The sequence below is a fragment of the Polyodon spathula genome, chromosome 18, assembly GCF_017654505.1.
Source record: "Polyodon spathula isolate WHYD16114869_AA chromosome 18, ASM1765450v1, whole genome shotgun sequence".
NCBI classification, from domain to species: Eukaryota; Metazoa; Chordata; class Actinopteri; order Acipenseriformes; family Polyodontidae; genus Polyodon; species Polyodon spathula.
In genome coordinates this window covers 19,652,208-19,672,008 of record NC_054551.1, presented here as the reverse complement: position 1 = coordinate 19,672,008, position 19,801 = coordinate 19,652,208, and the positions used below count along the sequence as shown (strand labels likewise).

The following is a 19,801-nucleotide window of genomic DNA, read 5'->3' as shown; positions in this document are numbered from 1 at the left end:
GTTTTATTGTTAATATTTTTGTGTTTTTTGTATGGTGCATTTCGATAGTTATTTAATGGATATTAGTCTGAATTGTTTGTTGTATAAAATACAGAGATCATAAAGGAAAGAATGTTGCTAAGTACTGTGTCATGATGAATGGTGAGTACATTTTCAAATTTGCTTATATAAAAAAAAAGTATTTGTTACAGGGTTTTTGAAATGTGAGAAATATCCTTACAGCATTTAAGTTTGAATACTGTTACTGTATAATGATACGTGTCTTTCTTTAATATAAAATGTAACTTGCTGGTGGCTTGCTGTTTTTTTTTTTGTTTTGATTTTTTGTTGTTTTGTTTTTTTCCCCCTAGAATAATCAGGTTAAATATATTACCCAAGTGCAAGACAACAGTAAATGTTTCAGGAAATTCCCTGGTGCACTTCATTATATCTTGACTTAATAAAGGTTTGTGTTGTGTGTAGAGTAAGTTAGTGGCCAAGCCAGAGAACCGCAGTTTAGTTTTTAAAACCAGGCTTCTGTATTTTTAAATATGCATTCTATTATCAGTCTGCACAAGGAGTATTTTCAGAATTCTGCAGCTGCACTAGTCCCATGGTATCTGTTTTTCGCCTGAATATCAGCAGAGAATACTTGCTGATATGTAGCTAATAAGGTATCAACTTTGTCACAAATCAAGCACAGAAGTACTGTATACCATTTCCTTGATAGGTAATATTCCAATTGCAATAAATAGTATATTGCGTAGGTATTGTATGTAAAACGAGACTACAGGAAACTGCTGTTTTATATTGGGATTTATAATGAACTGTACTTGTAATAGAATACTGTGCTTTGAATTGACCTCATTTTTTTGGTGTAGAACAAAAACAAAAGCAGGTGTCATACTGTACTGGTGACATGCTTGATTTAATAAGGGTCTTGCAGTGCTTCTTGATTTCCACTTCCTATGATTGCAATATCCACAATAACTTGACAAATCCGAGCTGGATCATCTACATGCAGTTTTGTTAAGTCAATAAATTAAACCAGCTTAACAGGTATGTCATGTGAACACACCATTAGAAGCCATTATGAGTCCAGTTTTTGATTATGAAATAGAAGTAAAACGAACTTTCCTCCCTCTCCTCAGTATGCTACAATATCTAGTTCTCTTCAGGTTGCAGTGGCCCTGATATTTAGGTGCAGTAAGTTCCGCCATTGTGTTACTTCATTATGTTTCTGTTAGGAGAAAACAACCAGTCTTCATCATTCTGTTTAAATTCACTGTAAAGTTATCAACAGGGTGGCAACTAACTTGCTTGATTTTTTTGAGGATGCAACATCGATAATGGATAATTGCAAAGCATATGACATGGTTTATTTAGCTTTTGACAAAGTCCCACACAAAAGATTAATTCTCAAACTGAACGCAGTTGGGATTCAAGGAAACACATGTACATGGATTAGGGAGTGGTTAACATGTAGAAAACAGAAAGTACTGATTAGAGGAGAAACCTCAGAATGGAGTGTGGTAACCAGTGCTGTACCACAGGGATCAGTATTAGGTCCTCTGCTATTCCTAATCTACATTAATAATTTAGATTCTGGTATAGTAAGCAAACTTGTTAAATTTGCAGACGACACAAAAGTAGGAGGAGTGGCAAACACTGTTGTAGCAGCAAAGGTCATTCAAAATGATCTAGACAAGATTCAGAACTGGGCAGACACATGGCAAATGACATTTAATAGAGAAAAGTGTAAGGTAGTGCACGCAGGGAAAAAAAAAGTACATTATAAATATCATATGGGAGATACTGAAATCGGAGAAGGAATCTATGAGAAAGACCTAGGAGTTTTTGTTGACTCAGAAATGTCTTCATCTAGACAATGTGGGGAAGCTATAAAAAAGGCTAACAAGATGCTCGGCTACATTGTGAAAGTGTTGAATTTAAATCAAGGGAAGTAATGTTAAAACTGTACAATGCACTAGTAAGACCTCATCTTGAATACTGTGTGCAGTTCTGGTCACCTCGCTATAAAAAAGATATTGCTGCTCTAGAAAGAGTGCAAAGAAGAGCGACCAAAATTATTCCGGGCTTAAAAGGCGTGTCAAATGCAGACAGGCTAAAAGAATTGAATCTGTTCAGTCGTGAACAAAGAAGACTACGTGGCGACCTAATTCAAGCATTCAAAATTCTAAAAGGTATTGACAGTGTCGACCCAAGGGACTTTTTCAGCCTGAAAAAAGAAACAAGGACCAGGGGTCACAAATGGAGATTAGACAAAGGGGCATTCAGAACAGAAAATAGGAGGCACTTTTTTACACAGAGAATTGTGAGGGTCTGGAATCAACTCCCCAGTAATGTTGTTGAAGCTGACACCCTGGGATCCTTCAAGAAGCTGCTTGATGAGATTCTGGCATCAATAAGCTACTAACAACCAAACGAGCAAGATGGGCCGAATGGCCTCCTCTCGTTTGTAAACTTTCTTATGTTCTTATCTCTTCAGTGTATTCCTGTCTGTCAATTGAACTGGTAACATGTGTTCTCTTTGTGTAACAATACACTTTTTGTGTGTTTTTATGTGCTTATTGTTAAATACATAAACTCTCTTTCTCTTTCTTTCTCCTTCTTCTCATCATCCCATCCATGTGGGTGAATGTTCCTGCAAACCCTTGGTGATCTATAGAGACTTTTGGTATGCTTATTCTTTCATAAGTCCAAAGTCACAGAAAAGAAAAGTAAACGGAATTGGTTTAAAAAAATAATAGTAATTATTATTATTATTGAGCAATTTTTTAAAGCCTTTAATGTAGACTCTTTTGTTACACCCTACTGTTTTATTATTTAATAAAAGTATCATAATACTGTACAGTAGGATATCCATAACCAAAGCATTTTTTAATGCAACCTGGGCTTTGTTAAAGTTAAATTTTATTTATTTATTAATATATACCTCAAAATTAATGCTGTCATTGTGACTCTGTGACTATGGGCAGCTCCAGTCTGCAGTGTTTTTTCATGTAGCTCTCGTGTGTGTTTGCTTCTAGTAATACTGTGCTTTTTTTTTTTTTTTTCCAAACCATAGCTTTCTCTGACAGTATTACTCTAAATGTGATGCACAAAAGTTCAAGACCTAAATGCTACTACTTTAGAAGTAGCTGTGTCAGCCATTAAAACATACAGATCTCTTGACATCACCTTTAAGACTGCTTGCTTGGGTGTTGCTGTGGGGTTTTCTTTGATTAAATTCCTCAAACTATTGTAATAGTTAATGTAGGTGGGAGCTTAGACACTTGGTCCATGTGTTTCATTTTCGTAACAAAATTGGGTTTAGATATTTGTTTTCTTCTAAACAGCATTCGACACGCATTGATAAACTCCCTCTTGCATTAAAATATTTTTTCTGTGTTGCTTATCAACCGAGAAAGATGCAGAATGTATACACTTTAGCAAGATTTGTATAAAAAAAAAAAAAAAAAATAGTAATCAAATGGGTCAACTTATGCTAATTGGTGTGTTTGTTTTTCCTTTTTCAGTGAAAGAGTTCTTAGCCAAAGCCAAAGAAGATTTCTTAAGAAAATGGGAATGTCCACCACAGGTACATTTTGGTACATGTTTTTTGGCAGTGTGCATAGCACAGAAGATTCAAGTGACAATAAATGTGGAATTGGTGAATACCTTTCTGAATGTTTTAATGATCCAAGCTCTGTCTGATCACAAACAAATCACCTTGTTGAAAAATATTGCATCTGTGCTTTGGATGATTATTAACACCATGCTCTTTACACTGAAGTCACTTAATACTTTGAATTACAACTGAGTTCAAACCTGCAAAAAAATACCAGACCCTTTTCAGAACAAAAATCACAATTCAGAAGAAACTTTTAAGTATTTATAAGACTATCAGTAGCTGAAACAGCTGTTATTGAATTGTCAATAACAAAAATTGTAAAGAGGCAATGTGGCTGTTTTCCTCATCTCATCGGTTTATTGAATTTGAAATGAGGTCCTCTGTGTGGTAGTTTAAAATAATATGCCAATGTTGTTGCTATACTTCTGTTTTTATTGTAATTTATTTTGAATGTAGTACTTCTTGTAATACTGTGTGTTTTTAGTTTTTGGCATAATATAATGTAATAAACACATTGAATACAAAATGAACACATTATAGAATATGAATTGGAAATTGGTAAGTGAATCATTTGAAATAAGATGGAACTAAATGGAAAGCCTAGACTGGTAAACAAAATACCCTTTAAACAGACATGGCATCTCCTCCTGTTTTAGTTATTAACATTTTAGTTTATTAGTGCATCAGAGCCCAGAATCATAAAACATGCAAACTTAAGATGTATTTCTCCATTGCATTAGTTCAAGAGAAAAACATTAATATACTTTGAGCATTGAGATTCTCTAGCAGCTCTTTGCTGCTCTACCTGCTGAGCTTAAGAGACAAAATACTTACACTCCCTCCTTAAACAAACGAAAGGTCACTCCTCAGCATTCATTCTCAGTATCACTGCTGATTTCAACACATTTGCCCCCTTAATCCAAACAGCGAGCAAAATAGAACTAGTTGAATCACTGAAGTGTGTATAAAGCTAATGTAATGTGTGCAAAAATCTAAAGAGAAGCTTTTTTTTTCTTTTAAACAATATACGTTGATATATGTTTAACAATGTGGTGTAGCCTGAATGGGGAAATTGGCTAATAAACTTTTTATTTTCAGAGTACCACCGGTCTAGATGACTTTGAGAGGCAAAAAACCCTTGGCACAGGCTCATTTGGAAGAGTTATGTTGGTAAAGCATAAAGGAACAGAGCAGTACTATGCCATGAAGATACTGGATAAGCAGAAGGTTGGTATATTTTTCACCCGCTCATAGCTGTACTTAGCTTGTTCTTGTTAAACCAATTTGGGAGCTTTCCCACGGACCTTAATCCAGATCTGAACACCCCCTGACAACTAGTTATGGGTCTTTTTCCATAGCTGGTGCTGCTCAGAGACCTTGAGCACACAACTGAGAGGCTTCAGGTAGTCCTGTCTCTGTTGCATTTTGTAGACCTGTATTCTTTTATTGTAGTAAATGTGGAAGAAAATCTGCAGTTAAGGGGTATTGTTTAAAACAAGAAAGCAGAAATATGGCTAAAGCTAAGTAAAGATTGCTCAGTGCAGTGCTGTTAAACACTGTTTTGACATCATGTGGTGCAATTCTGCAATATACAGTACTGAGTTGCCATAATACTTGGTACATTCTTATACAAGGCTCAGAATTAACAGTGGCCCACAAACCTGTAGCCACAAATTTCTTTGGGCCATCAAAATTGAACAACCAGTAGCCTGGTAGGCCAAATGGTGTTTGAAAATGGCGCAGATCTCAATCTATTGGATAAATTACTACCAATGCAGTATCCTGACTAACTTAACCGTGGGATTAATACTTTTTATATATATATATATATATATATATATATATATATATATATATATATATATATATATATATATAGACAGACACACACACACACACAAACCCGCTTTATATCATGATTGCTTGTGCAGATATAATTCTTGATATAAAGCAGGTCACGATATAAGCCAGGTTTCACGTTTGCCTATGACAAAACATAACGAGGGGGGGTACAAACAGTAAATTAAAGAGTAGTGTTTTAATATTGTACATTTAGTTGTTCTTTACATTTGAACACATGTATATAGTTTACTACAGGAAAAATATGTTTTGTATCATTTAATTGGAACGAAACAGTTTGTGTCATTATCTGAAAAAGGCATGAATTGTTGGCTGATGAGAGCTATCAATTAGGCATTGCACTTGGTGTTTTTCTGTGTGCATTTGTATAAGACTGACTGGTTATTTGGCGATGTTGGTGTTTTGTAACTGAACTGTATCATTTTAAGACTGCCAACGCAGCATTTGACAGGCTGCACAAAATGTGCCAATAGTTTGTGAGATGATATTATATAAAAGAGGTAATTTCTCAAAGAACCTATGGTGCATGGTGTGTGGTTTTTCAAAAGTCCTGATAATAAACGGGTTATGATATTAAACAAGGTCATATAAAACGAGTTCATCTGTGTGTCTCTCTCTCTCGCTCTCTCTCTCTCAAGTATAGTGACCAACATTTTGTTTTAGTTTTATTTTGATATTTTATATATTATGTATGTTAAATGTAATAATTGTACATTGCTCCCTTTTCCAATGTTTATTTGGGTTAAATTTTTGAGGGTTCCTGAGTGGCTCATCCAGTTAAAGCTCTGCCGCGGGGAGCGCAGGATGAGTCATACAGTTTGGACAGGGCTGGTTCACATCTGGGCTGTCTAAAGAGCATGTACTTTGCTGGGGACTCGGAAGGGGACGTCACACTGGCTGTGAGGCTACTGAAGTGGGAAATGGGAAACCGGCAGGGATTGCTTCTAATCGCGCAACAGCGAACCCTCCTGGCCAGACACCGAGCACATTTGGAGTGGATAAAAATCAGGGCTGATTCTTCGGGATTTGTAGCCGGCCCCACTCTGATCTGGATTGCTCGACGTAAAAACGATTCTATTTTCGGCTTGTGAGATCAGAGGACACTCGCATACCCTCAGAACGTCTGTGCTGTGTGGGGACTCGCTGTGGTGAGGACAAAAAAACATAATTGGACTTTCCAAATTGGGGGATAATATATTAAAATAATAATTGGTCACTCTAAATAAAAAAAATTAAAAAAAAGGGACAGTCCTAATAGTGGCCTCTTAACACAGGTGGTTTCGTAAAAGAAGGCCCATAACTTATGAATTTTTTTTCTATTTGCCGCTGACATGCTTTCTTGTAATTATGTATGTCTTACACACACTGTAAAAGACAGAAGATGTAATATGAACAAAAGGAAGTATGTAATTTAATAACATGCGTTTAGATAACGCATTTACAAAACAAATTATTTTGTGAAAGTAATGAATGCTTGCCTGTCTCAGGTCACACACAATGTTTTAAATCGTCTGCAAATTTCAATGCCTGTGTCTGCCTTTCAGGTACGTGTTGATTCATTGCACCCTGAAACCCACGCCAGCATAAAACCTTTTTCGATTACCGTGCACATTGTTTTCATACTCTTATAAGTAGGGCTTGAATTTTTCGATGTTTATTTTCCTTTTAACGATTTGCCTTTAAGTCTTAAGTTGCTTCATCCTAATTATGAGAACATTCTGTTAAATCAGCGGGAAAGAACAACACAACTCGAAACTGACACATTGGAAGCTACCTAGTTCCCAGGCAAGTGCGAGAACGAAATGCAAGTTAAAGTAGTATCTGGAGGGGAAGTGATTTTAATGTAATTGCTTGCTGTTGTGCTTGAATTATGAAGAAGGTGAAACAGAATCAGCAAGTCAAATGTTGGGCCACTAAAGTCATTAATGGACCACCATATTTTTCAAGTAGCCACCTCCTCAAAATGTTACCTTCTAACCTTGTATACTAAGAGAATACCAGCTTGAACATTATGCTGGGCACTTATCTGAAACCCACATGTTCTTGTTTCATGAGTTTAGTTTGAAAAACAAAATAGAAAGCAAAGCGTGGAGAACATGAGTATCTAGCTGCCTAGACAGTGTTATTTTACATTAATGGGTTAGGGTTTGGCATTTTTATTTACTTTTGCCGACAACCTTTGAAAAGGTCAGAGATGGGGAAAACTTCAAAGGGAAATAGGTTTCTTTTCAAGTGTGTTTTTTGAACTGCTGTGACGTTAAACGTGATGTGGTGCAACACAGTATAAACAGTGGCCAATAAGAGCACTAAGTACAGTACCTCAGTGAGTCTGTGGAATACAGCTCATGCCTTCTTAGAAACCATAATGTGTTTCCAGACAAGTTCTATGCAAATGTATTTGTTACTGTTAAATGCAAATACATTAAGTTTTATAAAGGTGCCCTTATCCAAATTAGTTTTATTGTTGATGTTTTTATTTATCTAAAACTATTAACTTGCATCTACTGCAGGCAGATGTATTCTTAATATGTTTAAATATAGGGTAGTAGCAACCTGCCAATTGCATTGTACAGAACATTCTATATGTTCATGTATGTCTGCCTGTCTGTCTGCCATTTATACAAGAGTGTTTTGTTTTTCTGTTTTGAAAGTGAAGCTGTAACTAGAGGATTAGGTGAAAGTGAGGAGTTTCTATCTTATTTGATCTATGTTCTTTCATGCAAACCACCTACATGCTGTTCGGTTGATGTTACTGTGAAATGGTTGTGGTAGAACAAGAACCAGAAAATCCACTTTATTTTGACTTACTAAGAGAAGTTACTCAAATAATCCACATGTTTTCTGTATATTAAGACAGTGAAGGTACCTGATTTATCAGTATTTTTAATAAACAACATGGATCCCTTGTGTTTTTGGTTTGGTTTTAATTCCCAAACTGTTATAAAACTGACTATATTCATAGATCATTTGACACATTCCAATACATACCAATATGCTTCGCAAAGGAATATTAAAAAATGCTCTTTTGAAATGCAGATTTACAATACAATTCACCACCCTTTTTGTTTCCTTTTAGTGTTTGTTGTTAATAAATATCCTTTACAGAGCTTGTTTAACAAACAAATGAAACCAAGCAAAGCTATTTTGAGATACCTGGTATAACCCAGCTTCAGCAGCCCTGTTGCACAAGGACCTGTATGGCTTCAGCCTTATTTGACGTAACATGTTTATAATGATATGCTCATACAATATTCCAGTGAGGTGAACTGTCATTTTTTTGTCGTTTGTTTTATAGGTTGTCAAACTGAAGCAGATAGAGCACACATTAAATGAGAAGAGAATATTACAGGCTGTGTGCTTCCCATTTCTTGTAAGGTTGGAGTATGCCTTTAAGGTAAAATGTCCCTTTGATTAGTAAAATTGCTTTAATGCTTTTACAGTAGTACAATTTGTATTGATATTTTTATGCTTTTCCAGTATTCTTTTTTTAGGTGACAATTTGGATCTTTTTTTAATTTTTTTTTAAATTATGTTTACTGAATCACATTATGGTATTAGTGAGGGAGTTTTCCTCCTTGCCTATCAATGTCATAACAAGAATAGCACCCTCTTTTTATCCCCTCCCCTCTGAATCTGCTGAGAAAGTTGCTGAGTGCTTGGTGATAGTAGTAATACTACAACTCTGTTGCTCAACAGAAGCTACATCACAAGTAAAAAAAATAAATGAATACATAATAAAATTACATGTGCAAGTCTGACAAAAGCCATGCCATTTGTAGGCTGTTGTAGGTCCTTGTCTGTATATCTCGGAATTTACATAGACCTGTGGAGGCCTTCAGATCACTCCTGCTGTTTTAATTAGCCACCATATGGACTCTGAGACACTTCAGTAAAAAATTATCTGTGATCATGGATAATATAAGCCTATTAGGTGGCTATAGCTACTTAAGTCCTTCTAGTAGAGTAGTGGTATGAGTAGAATACACAGCTGGAGCATTAAACCTATCAGATATTTTGTTATAAATTGCATATTACTGAACTGTTTGTTCCTGTGTTGTTTTTGTTTTTTTAATTAATGTAATGCACCTTATGAATCAGATGCAGAAATTAAACAAGGTTGAGCTGTGTAAAACTGTACACGCAGCCATAACAAAAGTGTTAATAATCAGATTTATTTTTTTATTTTGCTTTAGGACAATTCTAATTTATATATGGTGATGGAGTATGTTCCAGGAGGAGAAATGTTTTCACATCTTAGAAGAATCGGAAGGTTTAGGTAAGTTGCAGCTACTTAATCATGGATATTGTAGTTGGATTTATTATTTCTAAAAAATATATTTTCTAAAAACTTTTTTCACTTCATTTTACAAACAGATTGGTGATGCCAAAGTATTCTGAGTCCTAGTGGTTTATGTGGAAATTATTGTGTACTTTGCAAATAAACAAACAGTTAGTGTTCGCATACTGATGGGTTAGTACTTGCTATTATGATTTTTTTTGTAGTTGCTGGTTTTGAAAAGTATTAATATATGTACAGTATAAGTAAAGCATGACTAAACCTTGTACTGACTTGTTTTTGTTTTGTTCTCCTTCAAAAGTGAACCCCACGCACGATTTTATGCAGCTCAGATAGTACTGACATTTGAGTACCTCCATTCACTAGACCTCATCTACAGAGATCTGAAACCTGAAAATCTTTTAATCGATCAACATGGGTACATCCAGGTATGGAACTAACAGTGATCCTTAGAAAATGAGGCAAACCAGTTGAATAGACTGACAATCTCAAACCATATAAACAGAATAAAACCTCCTTTATAAGCATATCATTAATTTGAGCTGTTTTCCCAATATCTATTTCATTAATAACTTAAACAACAGTTATTTGCATTGTTCTGTATGCTGCACAACAATTTTACTGGTTCCATCACTGTTACAAAAAAAAAAACAGTATAGGTTAAGTTGTTTGTGGCAGAGGCAACTTCTTCTATAGGCAGTCACAAATACAGTGCCTATAGTAAGTATTCACACACACACACACACACACACACACACACACACCCTGGACGTTTTCACAGTTTGTTGTGTTACAACCTGAAATCTTGATGTATTTAAACAGGATTTTTTTTCCTTTTGATTTACACAACCTACCCAACACTTTGAAGAGGCAAGAGAATTTTTATTGTGAAACAACAGTTAATAAAAAATAAAACTGAAATATCTTGCTTAGATAAGTATTCACCCCCGAGTCAGTACTTGTTCAAGCTCCGTTAAATTGGATGGGGATCGTTGGAGGACAGCAATCTTCAAGTCTTGCCACAGATTCTCAATCGGATTCAAGTCCGGGCTTTGACTGGGCCACTCTAGGACATTCACTTTCTTGTTTTTAAGCCTGCTGAAAGGTGAGTCTCTGTCCCAGTCTTAGGTCTTTTGCAGACTGAAGCAGGTTTTCCTCAAGGATTTGCCTGTATTTAGCTCCATCCATTTTGCCCTCTACCCTGACAAGCTTCCCAGTCCCTGCTGATGAAAAGCATCTCCATAGCATGATGCTGCCACCACCATGATTCACAGTAGGGATGATGTTACCTGGGTGATGTGTTGTGCTGGGTTTGTACCAGACATAACGCTTTGCATTTAGGCCAAATAGTTCAATTTTTGTTTAATCTTTTGCCACATCTTTTCAGAGTCTCCCAAATGCCTTTTTGCAAATTCCAAGTGGGATTTTACATGTTTTTTTTTTTTTCAGAAATGGCTTCCTTCTTGCCACTCTTCCATACAGGCCAGATTTGTGGAGTATCTGAGCTATTGTTGACACATGGGCAGTTTGTCCCATCTCAGCCATGGAACGCTGTAGGTCTTTCACAGTTGTCATTGGCCTCTTAGTGGCTTCTCTGACCAATGCCCTTCTTACCCAGCTGCTCAGTTTGGGAGGACGGCCTGCTCTAAGCAGATTCTGGGTGGTGCTGTATACCTTCCACTTCTTAATGATCGACTTGACTGTGCTCCAAGGGATGTTCAATACCTTTGAAATCTTTTTATACCCCTCCCCTGATCTGTGCCTTTCTACAACTTTATCCCAGTGTTGTTTTGAAAGTTCCTTTTTCTTCATGGTAGTATCTTTGCTTTGAATGCACTACCCAACTGTGGGACCTTACAAAGACAGGTGTATTTAATCTGAAATCATGTGAAAAACTTATTGAACACAGATGGACTCCATTTAACTTACTGTGTGAATTCTGAAGGCAATTGGTTGCACCTGAGTTTATTTAGGAGTGTCATAGCAAACACAGGGTGAATACTTATCTAATGAAGACTTTTCAGGTTTTTATTTTTAATTGATTTGTTTTTTCTCCTGCCCATTTTTTCACAAATTGAAAGTGTTGAGTAGGTTGTGTAAATCAAAGGAAAGAATCCAATTTAAATGCATCAAGATTTCAGGTTGTAACACAACAAACTGTTAAAACGTCCAAGGGGGTGAGTACTTACTATAGGCACTGTATGTATTATTATTTTAGTGACAAGTTATCCACATTTACAAGGTATAATATGAGGTACTGTTTAAACATGATTTCATTTTATCTCATATTTTTGGGTTTAGGTCACAGACTTTGGCTTTGCCAAAAGAGTAAAAGGCAGAACTTGGACGTTGTGTGGAACTCCAGAATATCTGGCTCCAGAGATTATCCTCAGCAAGGTAAAGTGTTGACAGATTTAAACTGGTGTTACAGTGTTTATCATGCTTGTGTGTGTTTTAAACTATTCATTGAAAGCTAGTCTATGATAAATGTTTGGTGCAAAATCAATGTAGTGTATGTGACAGATGGAGGGGGGCAATCTGCGCATAAGGATCCTCTTTTTTTGATTGAGCACCCTAAAAATTGAAATAATTAATAGTACAGAATTAATGCTGTGTTTATCATGTGGGGTTTATGTGTTTAACCGAAAGGATCACATAAAAGTTTTAGCTAGAAACTGCTTTTACTAAATTCTTAATATTAATAATGTTTACATTTTTTTTTCTTTATAAAAGTGTCTGCTAACGGGTTTCACAGACCCTGGTTAGACCCTATCTTGTAATACCAAATGTTATCTCAGATCTGTGAAACCTGACATTTTATAGTTTTCCAACATTGAGCTATACAAGATCTGTCTTTCTGAATACTGAGATGTTAATGTGTTTACTTTTTGTTTGCATTTAGGGCTACAACAAAGCTGTGGACTGGTGGGCACTGGGTGTTCTAATCTACGAAATGGCAGCGGGCTATCCTCCATTCTTTGCTGATCAGCCTATTCAAATATATGAAAAAATTGTCTCTGGAAAGGTAGGTCAAATCGATATGTGTTACATCCTTTTTTTTTTTTTTTTTTTTTTTTTTTAAAAACCAAAAATTACTACAAGTTACAGTGAGTATCAGAATCTATTGATAAATGATACAACCTGTCAATTTTTGTTTTCATTTTTACCTGAACATATGACTGATGTTTACAAGAGTGCTGCCTTTTAACCCTTTCAGGACCAAGCATTTTATCAGTGAGATGCTCCCCCAGGACCAGGTGTATTTTTGGCTGTATTTGACTATCTTCGTATAAAAATTCACTAAAAATCAGTTTTTTAACAGAAAAGTGGTGTCCCTTTTTCACTCTGGAGAATATTATAAAGTACTTCAGAAACCATACAAGCTTTGTACTTTTTTTAACACAGTATTTCAATTTTATTTATTTATTTACTTTTAATGTTAAGTATTTTTTATTATGTATTCTGTTTAGAGATACATGTATAAAAACATGATATTCTGTGAACCCCGAGGGACCTTACAATACTTTAAGTAAGTTTTATGTATTCTGTTTAAAGATAATGAATAAGACAAATGATCTATGTACATATTTTTTGTACTACAAGACTTTCTGGGGGCTCCCTGGAATGTTATGAAAGACTACAAAAAATTAGTCATTTCCCTTTTTTTTTTTTTTGTATGGACAAATTTAAAATATATACTTTACTTTATATTGCATTATAGTATGTGGTTTATTATATATACGCCCTACAATATATATGACTAGTTGGGGGGGGAAGGAATATATATATATATATATATATATATATATATATATATATATAGATAGATAGATAGATAGATAGATAATACTCACACACACACAGTGCCTATAGAAAGTCTACACCCCCTTGAACTTTTTTCACATTTTGTTGTGTCAGTGCCTCAGAGTTTCATGCATTTAAATAAGGATTTTTTCCACTTATCTACACACCATGCTCCACACTGTTAAGAGGAAAAAAGTTTTTATTGAGAACAAAATTATATATTAAAAATACAAAACTGAAAGCTCATAATTGGATAAGTCTCCACCCCCCTGAGTTAATACTTGGTGGAAGCACCTTTGGCAGCAATTACAGCTGTGTTGGGCTGGGTCTCTACCAATTTTGCCCACCTAGGCAATTTATTACCATTCTTCTTTACAAAACTGTTGAAGCTCTGTCAAGTTCCTTGGGGAGCGTTGATGGACAGCAATATTCAAGTCATGCCACAAATTTTCGATTGGATTTAGGTTGGGGCTCTGACTGGGCCAATCAAGGACATTTACCTTTTTGTTCTTTCGCCACTCCAGTGAGTCGTTGTCATGCTGAAAGGTGAACATCTGTCCCAGTTTCAGCTTCTTGCAGAGGGTAGCAGGTTTTCCTCACGGAATTCTCTGTACTTTGCTCCATTCATTTTCATTATCCTGACGAGTGCCCCAGTCCCTGCCGATGAGAAACATCCCCATAACATGATGCTGCCACCACCATGCTTCAAAGTAGGGATGGTGTTCTTTGGGTGATGCGCTGTGTTGGGTTTGCGCCAAACATAACGCATTGCATTTAGACCAAAAATTTCCATTTTAGTTTCATCAGACCACAAAACTTTTTGCCGCATGGCTGCAGAATCTCCAGAGTGTTTTTTTGCATACTTCAAACAGGATTCAAGGTGGGCTTTCTTGAGTAATGGCTTCCTTCTTGCCACCCTACCATATAGGCCAGATTTGTGGAGTGCTTGGTATGTTGTTGTCACATGCACACTTTGATCAGTCTCCTCCTTGCTCGGTCATCCAGTTTGGAGGGACGGCCTGTGTTAAATTGTAGTGATTCACATGATTTCATGATAAATTCAGCAGTTCCTGTAGGTTCCCTCTGCTAGGTAGCGCATTTCAAAGCAAAGACTCAACCATGAGCACCAAGGCGCTTTCAAAAGAACTCCGGGACAAAGTTGTTGAAAGGCACAGATCAGGGGATGGGTGTAAAAAAATATCAAAGGCCTTGAATATCCCTTGGAGCACAGTCAAGACGATTATTAAGACGTGGAAGGTGTATGGCACCACCAAGACCCTGCCTAGATCAGGCTGTCCCTCCAAACTGGATGAACGAGCAAGAAGGAGACTGATCAGAGAGGCTACCAAGAGGCCAATGACAACATTGCAAGAGCTACAGGCTTTTATGTCTAAGACTGGTCAAAGTGTGCATGTGACAACAAATCTGCCCTGTAAGGTATGGTGGCAAGAAGGAAGTCATTACTCAAGAAAGCCCAATTTGACTCCCGTTTGATGTATGCAAAAAAAAAAAAAAAAAAAAACACTTGATTGTGCAGCCCTGCCGCAAAAAGTTTTGTGGTCTGATGAAACTAAAATGGAAACTTTTAGCCTAAATGCGAAGCATTATGTTTGGCACAAACCCAACACAGTGCATCACCCAAAGAACACCATCCCTACTGTGAAGCATGGTGGTGGCAGCATCATGTTATGGGGATGTTTCTCATTGGCAGGGACTGGGGCACTCCTCAGGATAGAAGGGAAAATGAATGGAGCAAAGTACAGAGAAGTCCTTGAGAAAAACCTGCTGCCCTCTGCAAGAAAGCTGAAACTGGGAAGGAAGTTCACCTATCAGCATGACAACGACCCAAAGCACACAGCCAAAGCTACACTGGAGTGGCAGAGGAACAAAAAGGTAAATGTCCTTGAATGGCCCAGTCAGAGTCCCAACCTAAATTCAATCGAAAATTTGTGGCATGACTTGAAGATTGCTGTCCATCAATGCTCCCCAAGGAACTTGACAGAGCTTCAACAGTTTTGTAAAGAAGAATTGTGAAATATTGCCAAATCTAGGTGTGTAAATTTGGTAGAGACCTATCCCAACAGATTCATAGCAGTAATTGCTGCCAAGGGTGTTTCCACCAAGTATTAACTCGGGGGTGGAGACTTATCCAATTATGATCTTTCAGTTTTGTATTTTAATATATAATTTTTTTCTCAATAAAAACTTGTCCCCTTAACAGTGTGAAGTATGGTGTGTAGATTAGTGACACATGAGACAGAGTACATGTTCTTATATAACTGTCAAATACAATGGATTAACAGTTTTTCCAGGTCTTTCTCACCTCCTAAAAGTTTTATCTGAAGCAGACTGTGGTGTCTCTTCTCTCCACACTGCCAAAACTTTCTCACCCTTTAGGCACTAAATGTCCCTCTCCGTGACATCACATGGGAAAAAAAAAAAAAACTATCTGGAAGTGAATGTCCGTCCATCCCCTATCAAGTGATGTGTTCTAAATCTGTACTGCAAAGTACGGTGGCCCTGTAAGTCATCAAAACGAAGTGCGTTTTTTTATCGTGTTAACACAATCCCGGTACTTAAGGGGTTCATCTTAACATCCCAGAAAGGTACATAAAGAAAGAAAGAAAGAAAGAAAGAAAGAAAGAAAGAAAGAAAGAGAACATGTAGTGCAGGGTTTAAAATGGTCACTCTTTGGATTTCAGGTACGATTCCCCTCTCACTTCAGTTCAGACTTGAAAGACCTTCTGAGGAATTTACTTCAGGTAGATCTGACCAAACGGTATGGCAATCTGAAGAATGGTGTAAATGACATTAAGAACCACAAGTGGTTTGCAACTACAGATTGGATTGCCATCTACGAGAGAAAGGCAAGTCAGGTTTATATTGTAAAGAAGTACAATCATTTAGAAAATAAAATGAAACCGATATTAGATTAGACTTTATTTTTTTTCTATTGTGGAATGTATTTGCTAATGTACTTTTAAAGCATTACTTGTTGTTGACCTGTTTCTCATTTCTAATTCAATGTATAATGGGAGAATTATTATTTTTTTTTTTTTAGTGATTTGATTTATCAAAAAATGTACAGCATTTTTACCTTTTGCAAGCAATGTAAATTGTAGTAAAAGAATAGCAAAGCCACGCATAGTTTTAAGCTTGGACTCTTAAACATTACACCTTGCAAAAAAGGTATTTTTTTAATTTAATGGTGCTCAAAGATTTTTCTGTTGACCAATTAGACGGGAGTCAAATAAATGTTGCAGTTCTGTGTCAATTTAAATTGTATATATTTTAATTTGTTTTGACTTAATTTTGGTAAGCCAGGCATGTGTGAAATAAAATCCATATTAGGCGTGGTTGCTAGAGATAACATTCGAAACCCCTCGCCCATTATAGGTTCTTAATAGTACATGGTTATATACTGGGACATGCTACATAATCCTCTTTGGCCAGATTCAGACTACCCTAATGTATTCTTTGTTCTTTTTCCAGACTCTTGTTAGATTTGATTGACTTCAATTTTTCAACTACACCGAATTGTAGATAAACTGTACCCAGAGAATGATATCCTGGAAGTACTGAACTGAAACCAAAAGTCTTTGTTTCTGATGGCATTGTGAAACTGCCTTTTCTCAGTCTGTCCTGTTTTGCCTGCAGGTGGAAGCCCCCTTCATACCAAAGTGCAGAGGCCCTGGAGATACAAGCAACTTCGATGACTATGAAGAAGAGGACATCCGCGTGTCTGTTACAGAAAAATGCGCAAAAGAGTTTTCAGATTTTTAAAAGTGTGAGAGTGAGGTTGCATCAGGGCTCGTATATTGGGATCTTTGCACTCTGCTAAGAGATGGGGTGTGGAGCTGAGACCACCATATTTGTTTAAAAAAAATGACCTAGTTCCTTCATTCCACAAAGCTGAATGAGGTCCTTAATCCATGGTCCTTGTGTGCAGTTAGCACTAACCTTCATACACAGGCACATTTAAGCAGACACTCCCCACAAAAAACTAGACCACTTTCTTAATTTTCTTTTTCTTTATTTTGAGTTCCGAAGCAGTTGTCTTTGTCTTTTAATGTTGTTTTCCCCCCTTCTTGTTGTTTTTTTTTTTTTTTTTTATTTAACAAAGTGGTATTTTACAGAAGAAAAAATCCACCCTTTTATGTCAGTGTTTAATGACTGAGTGATTGTATCGGGAGGTTGTGCACTTGGTGTGAAATAGATTGAAATGAAAGATAGATGTTGCTTCTAGTGTTTGCCAGCCAATAGTTTGTCTGTTACGTGTCTGAGACTTTAAAAGTTATTAAAGAAAGAATCTTCTGGTAGCTCAGACTAGAATCTAGACAACATTCTTGGCATCTTTTGGAAGTAGTACTTGTTCTTCATGTCTATCTATATATCGATCAAACAAGAATAAAGCGTTTTGGTTATCCAAGCATGAAATTAGAATGAATTTGATGGCCGACGCAGGGTAGATAAAGCCCTGTGCCTTCAATATTCCTGTATAATCAATTTCTTATTCTTCATCAGGACAGTATTCATGCCTTAATACAGCTGGATACTGCAGAGTGCGGCAGACCTACGGATACAGCAGGACATCGTCAAAGTAGAGAGATCTTTGTACCATTTGTAGCAGTGTTTTACCAGTATGTCAGATCATAGATCATTTTGTTTCAACTCCTGTAATGAAAATATTGAAGTAATCTTGGTACATTTTTAAATGAGGCACAAGATAACATGAAAGTTTCAGGTACTAAGAGACAATTTGGAACCCTTTTATAATTTGGTAGACTTCTGCGTCACTGTATAGCTCCACTGCAAGCTGTTTTAAAACTAAAAAAAAGCTGTACTTGGAGTGAAGTGCTATACTGATATTGTCGTTTGCTAGCTACAATGTGTGCAAAAATGGTTACTGCCAATTTTTTCTGTGGCAGAGTTGGTAAAACTGGACAGGGCACGTGCATTAACAAAAGTCACTCTGTTTTGAATTTTTAATGCTTAAGTTGTGTTTTGCAAAGTTCTCAAATGAGCTGTGTAAAACTGCCATATTTGTATGTATTAGCCATTCTCTTGCATTTTCTTTCCTGATTTCTTTCATTCTTATGACAATTTAGAATTACAACTATTAGATATGTAGGATTTTTTTGTTGTTTCTTGATTTTAAGTTGTATTCACACTCCAACTAAGACAACATTACAAATGCTGATGTGTCTAAGCTTCAGCACTTTCACGTTTAATTCTGTGTTTGCTGAAACTCATTTCATAAGTTACACCTTTTTGCTTGTGTTTTCTTATCCATATTTGGTTTTTATTTATACACATTATGGAAAGATGCTGTCAAATAATAAATTCATTTTTTTGAACAGTTAAGAAAGGCATAGTTCTTGCTGTCTTCAAGAAAGTACATTTCAAGCCCGTAGACATGAAATAATTAAACATTAAAACAGATTCTCAGTGTATAGTCATCGTAATTGTTGGAGTGCCGGTGACTAATACACTGACATCACTTCCTTCTAAGTTATATGACACTCCTCAAAAATAAAAAATCTTTGTCATCATTTTACATTACCAGTATGGGCTGTACTATCAGTTCCATGTATTTAGTTTGTTGGATATTTTGCACAATGTCATTAGAAGGCTGACACGGATTGCAGTTTTTGTCCACCCATATTTACTTGTATGTGCAAGGGAAGTATAAAATACTTTGCTGTAGCAGATTTTATGTAACAAAAGATATATATGTCACATTAATAAATTTAAAAGAAGTAATCCTTTGTATGAAAATGTTAAACTCTTTTGTATTTCATTTAGACCAGGATATGCTGTTGTATGCTAGCTGTATGCGATCAATTCTACAGTAACTTTGTTGTCATTTATGGACAAAGATTTTAATAAACGCTGGAGATCACATTTACCATCTCTTAGAATTTTAGATGTTCTTTAAAAAAAGGGGGGGGGGGGGGGGGGGAGTATTGTTACTATCATGTCTTAAGTTATCAGAAGTCTGGCAAGTGGCTGAAACAGTAGACATAACTGAAGTCTCAAGGTGTCACCAAGAACCAGTTAGCTGTTAACATTTGGGTAATAACTAAGAGAAAGTATATTTATTTTGTGATTTTAGATTTTTGTATTGTTCCTCAGTAATACCAGTTTTTTAGGTTAGGGAAACAAAACAACATTTCATTTTTTACTTGTTAGTGCTTTATAACAATTGTTAATGTGTTTTGACCACT

General features: G+C 36.1%; 1 protein-coding gene across 4 annotated transcripts in view; it reads left to right on the top strand.

Moving 5' to 3' along the window:
• The window catches only part of LOC121331016 (cAMP-dependent protein kinase catalytic subunit beta-like), a 56,756-nt gene extending 37,278 nt beyond the window's left edge, over positions 1 to 19,478 (top strand). For 2 of the 4 annotated variants that reach the window (XM_041278112.1, XM_041278110.1), the window contains exons 2-11: positions 2,669 to 2,677; positions 3,519 to 3,580; positions 4,712 to 4,840; positions 8,769 to 8,867; positions 9,667 to 9,749; positions 10,072 to 10,198; positions 12,072 to 12,167; positions 12,673 to 12,795; positions 16,277 to 16,441; positions 17,232 to 19,478. In XM_041278112.1, coding sequence (XP_041134046.1) covers positions 2,669 to 2,677; positions 3,519 to 3,580; positions 4,712 to 4,840; positions 8,769 to 8,867; positions 9,667 to 9,749; positions 10,072 to 10,198; positions 12,072 to 12,167; positions 12,673 to 12,795; positions 16,277 to 16,441; positions 17,232 to 17,357 — 1,019 coding nt within the window. In that variant the 3' untranslated portion in view covers positions 17,358 to 19,478. The remainder of the gene's footprint in view (positions 1 to 2,668; positions 2,678 to 3,518; positions 3,581 to 4,711; positions 4,841 to 8,768; positions 8,868 to 9,666; positions 9,750 to 10,071; positions 10,199 to 12,071; positions 12,168 to 12,672; positions 12,796 to 16,276; positions 16,442 to 17,231) is intronic. The other 2 variants (XM_041278113.1, XM_041278111.1) reach the window with 1 other exon arrangement.
• The last annotated feature ends 323 nt before the right edge of the window (positions 19,479 to 19,801 follow it).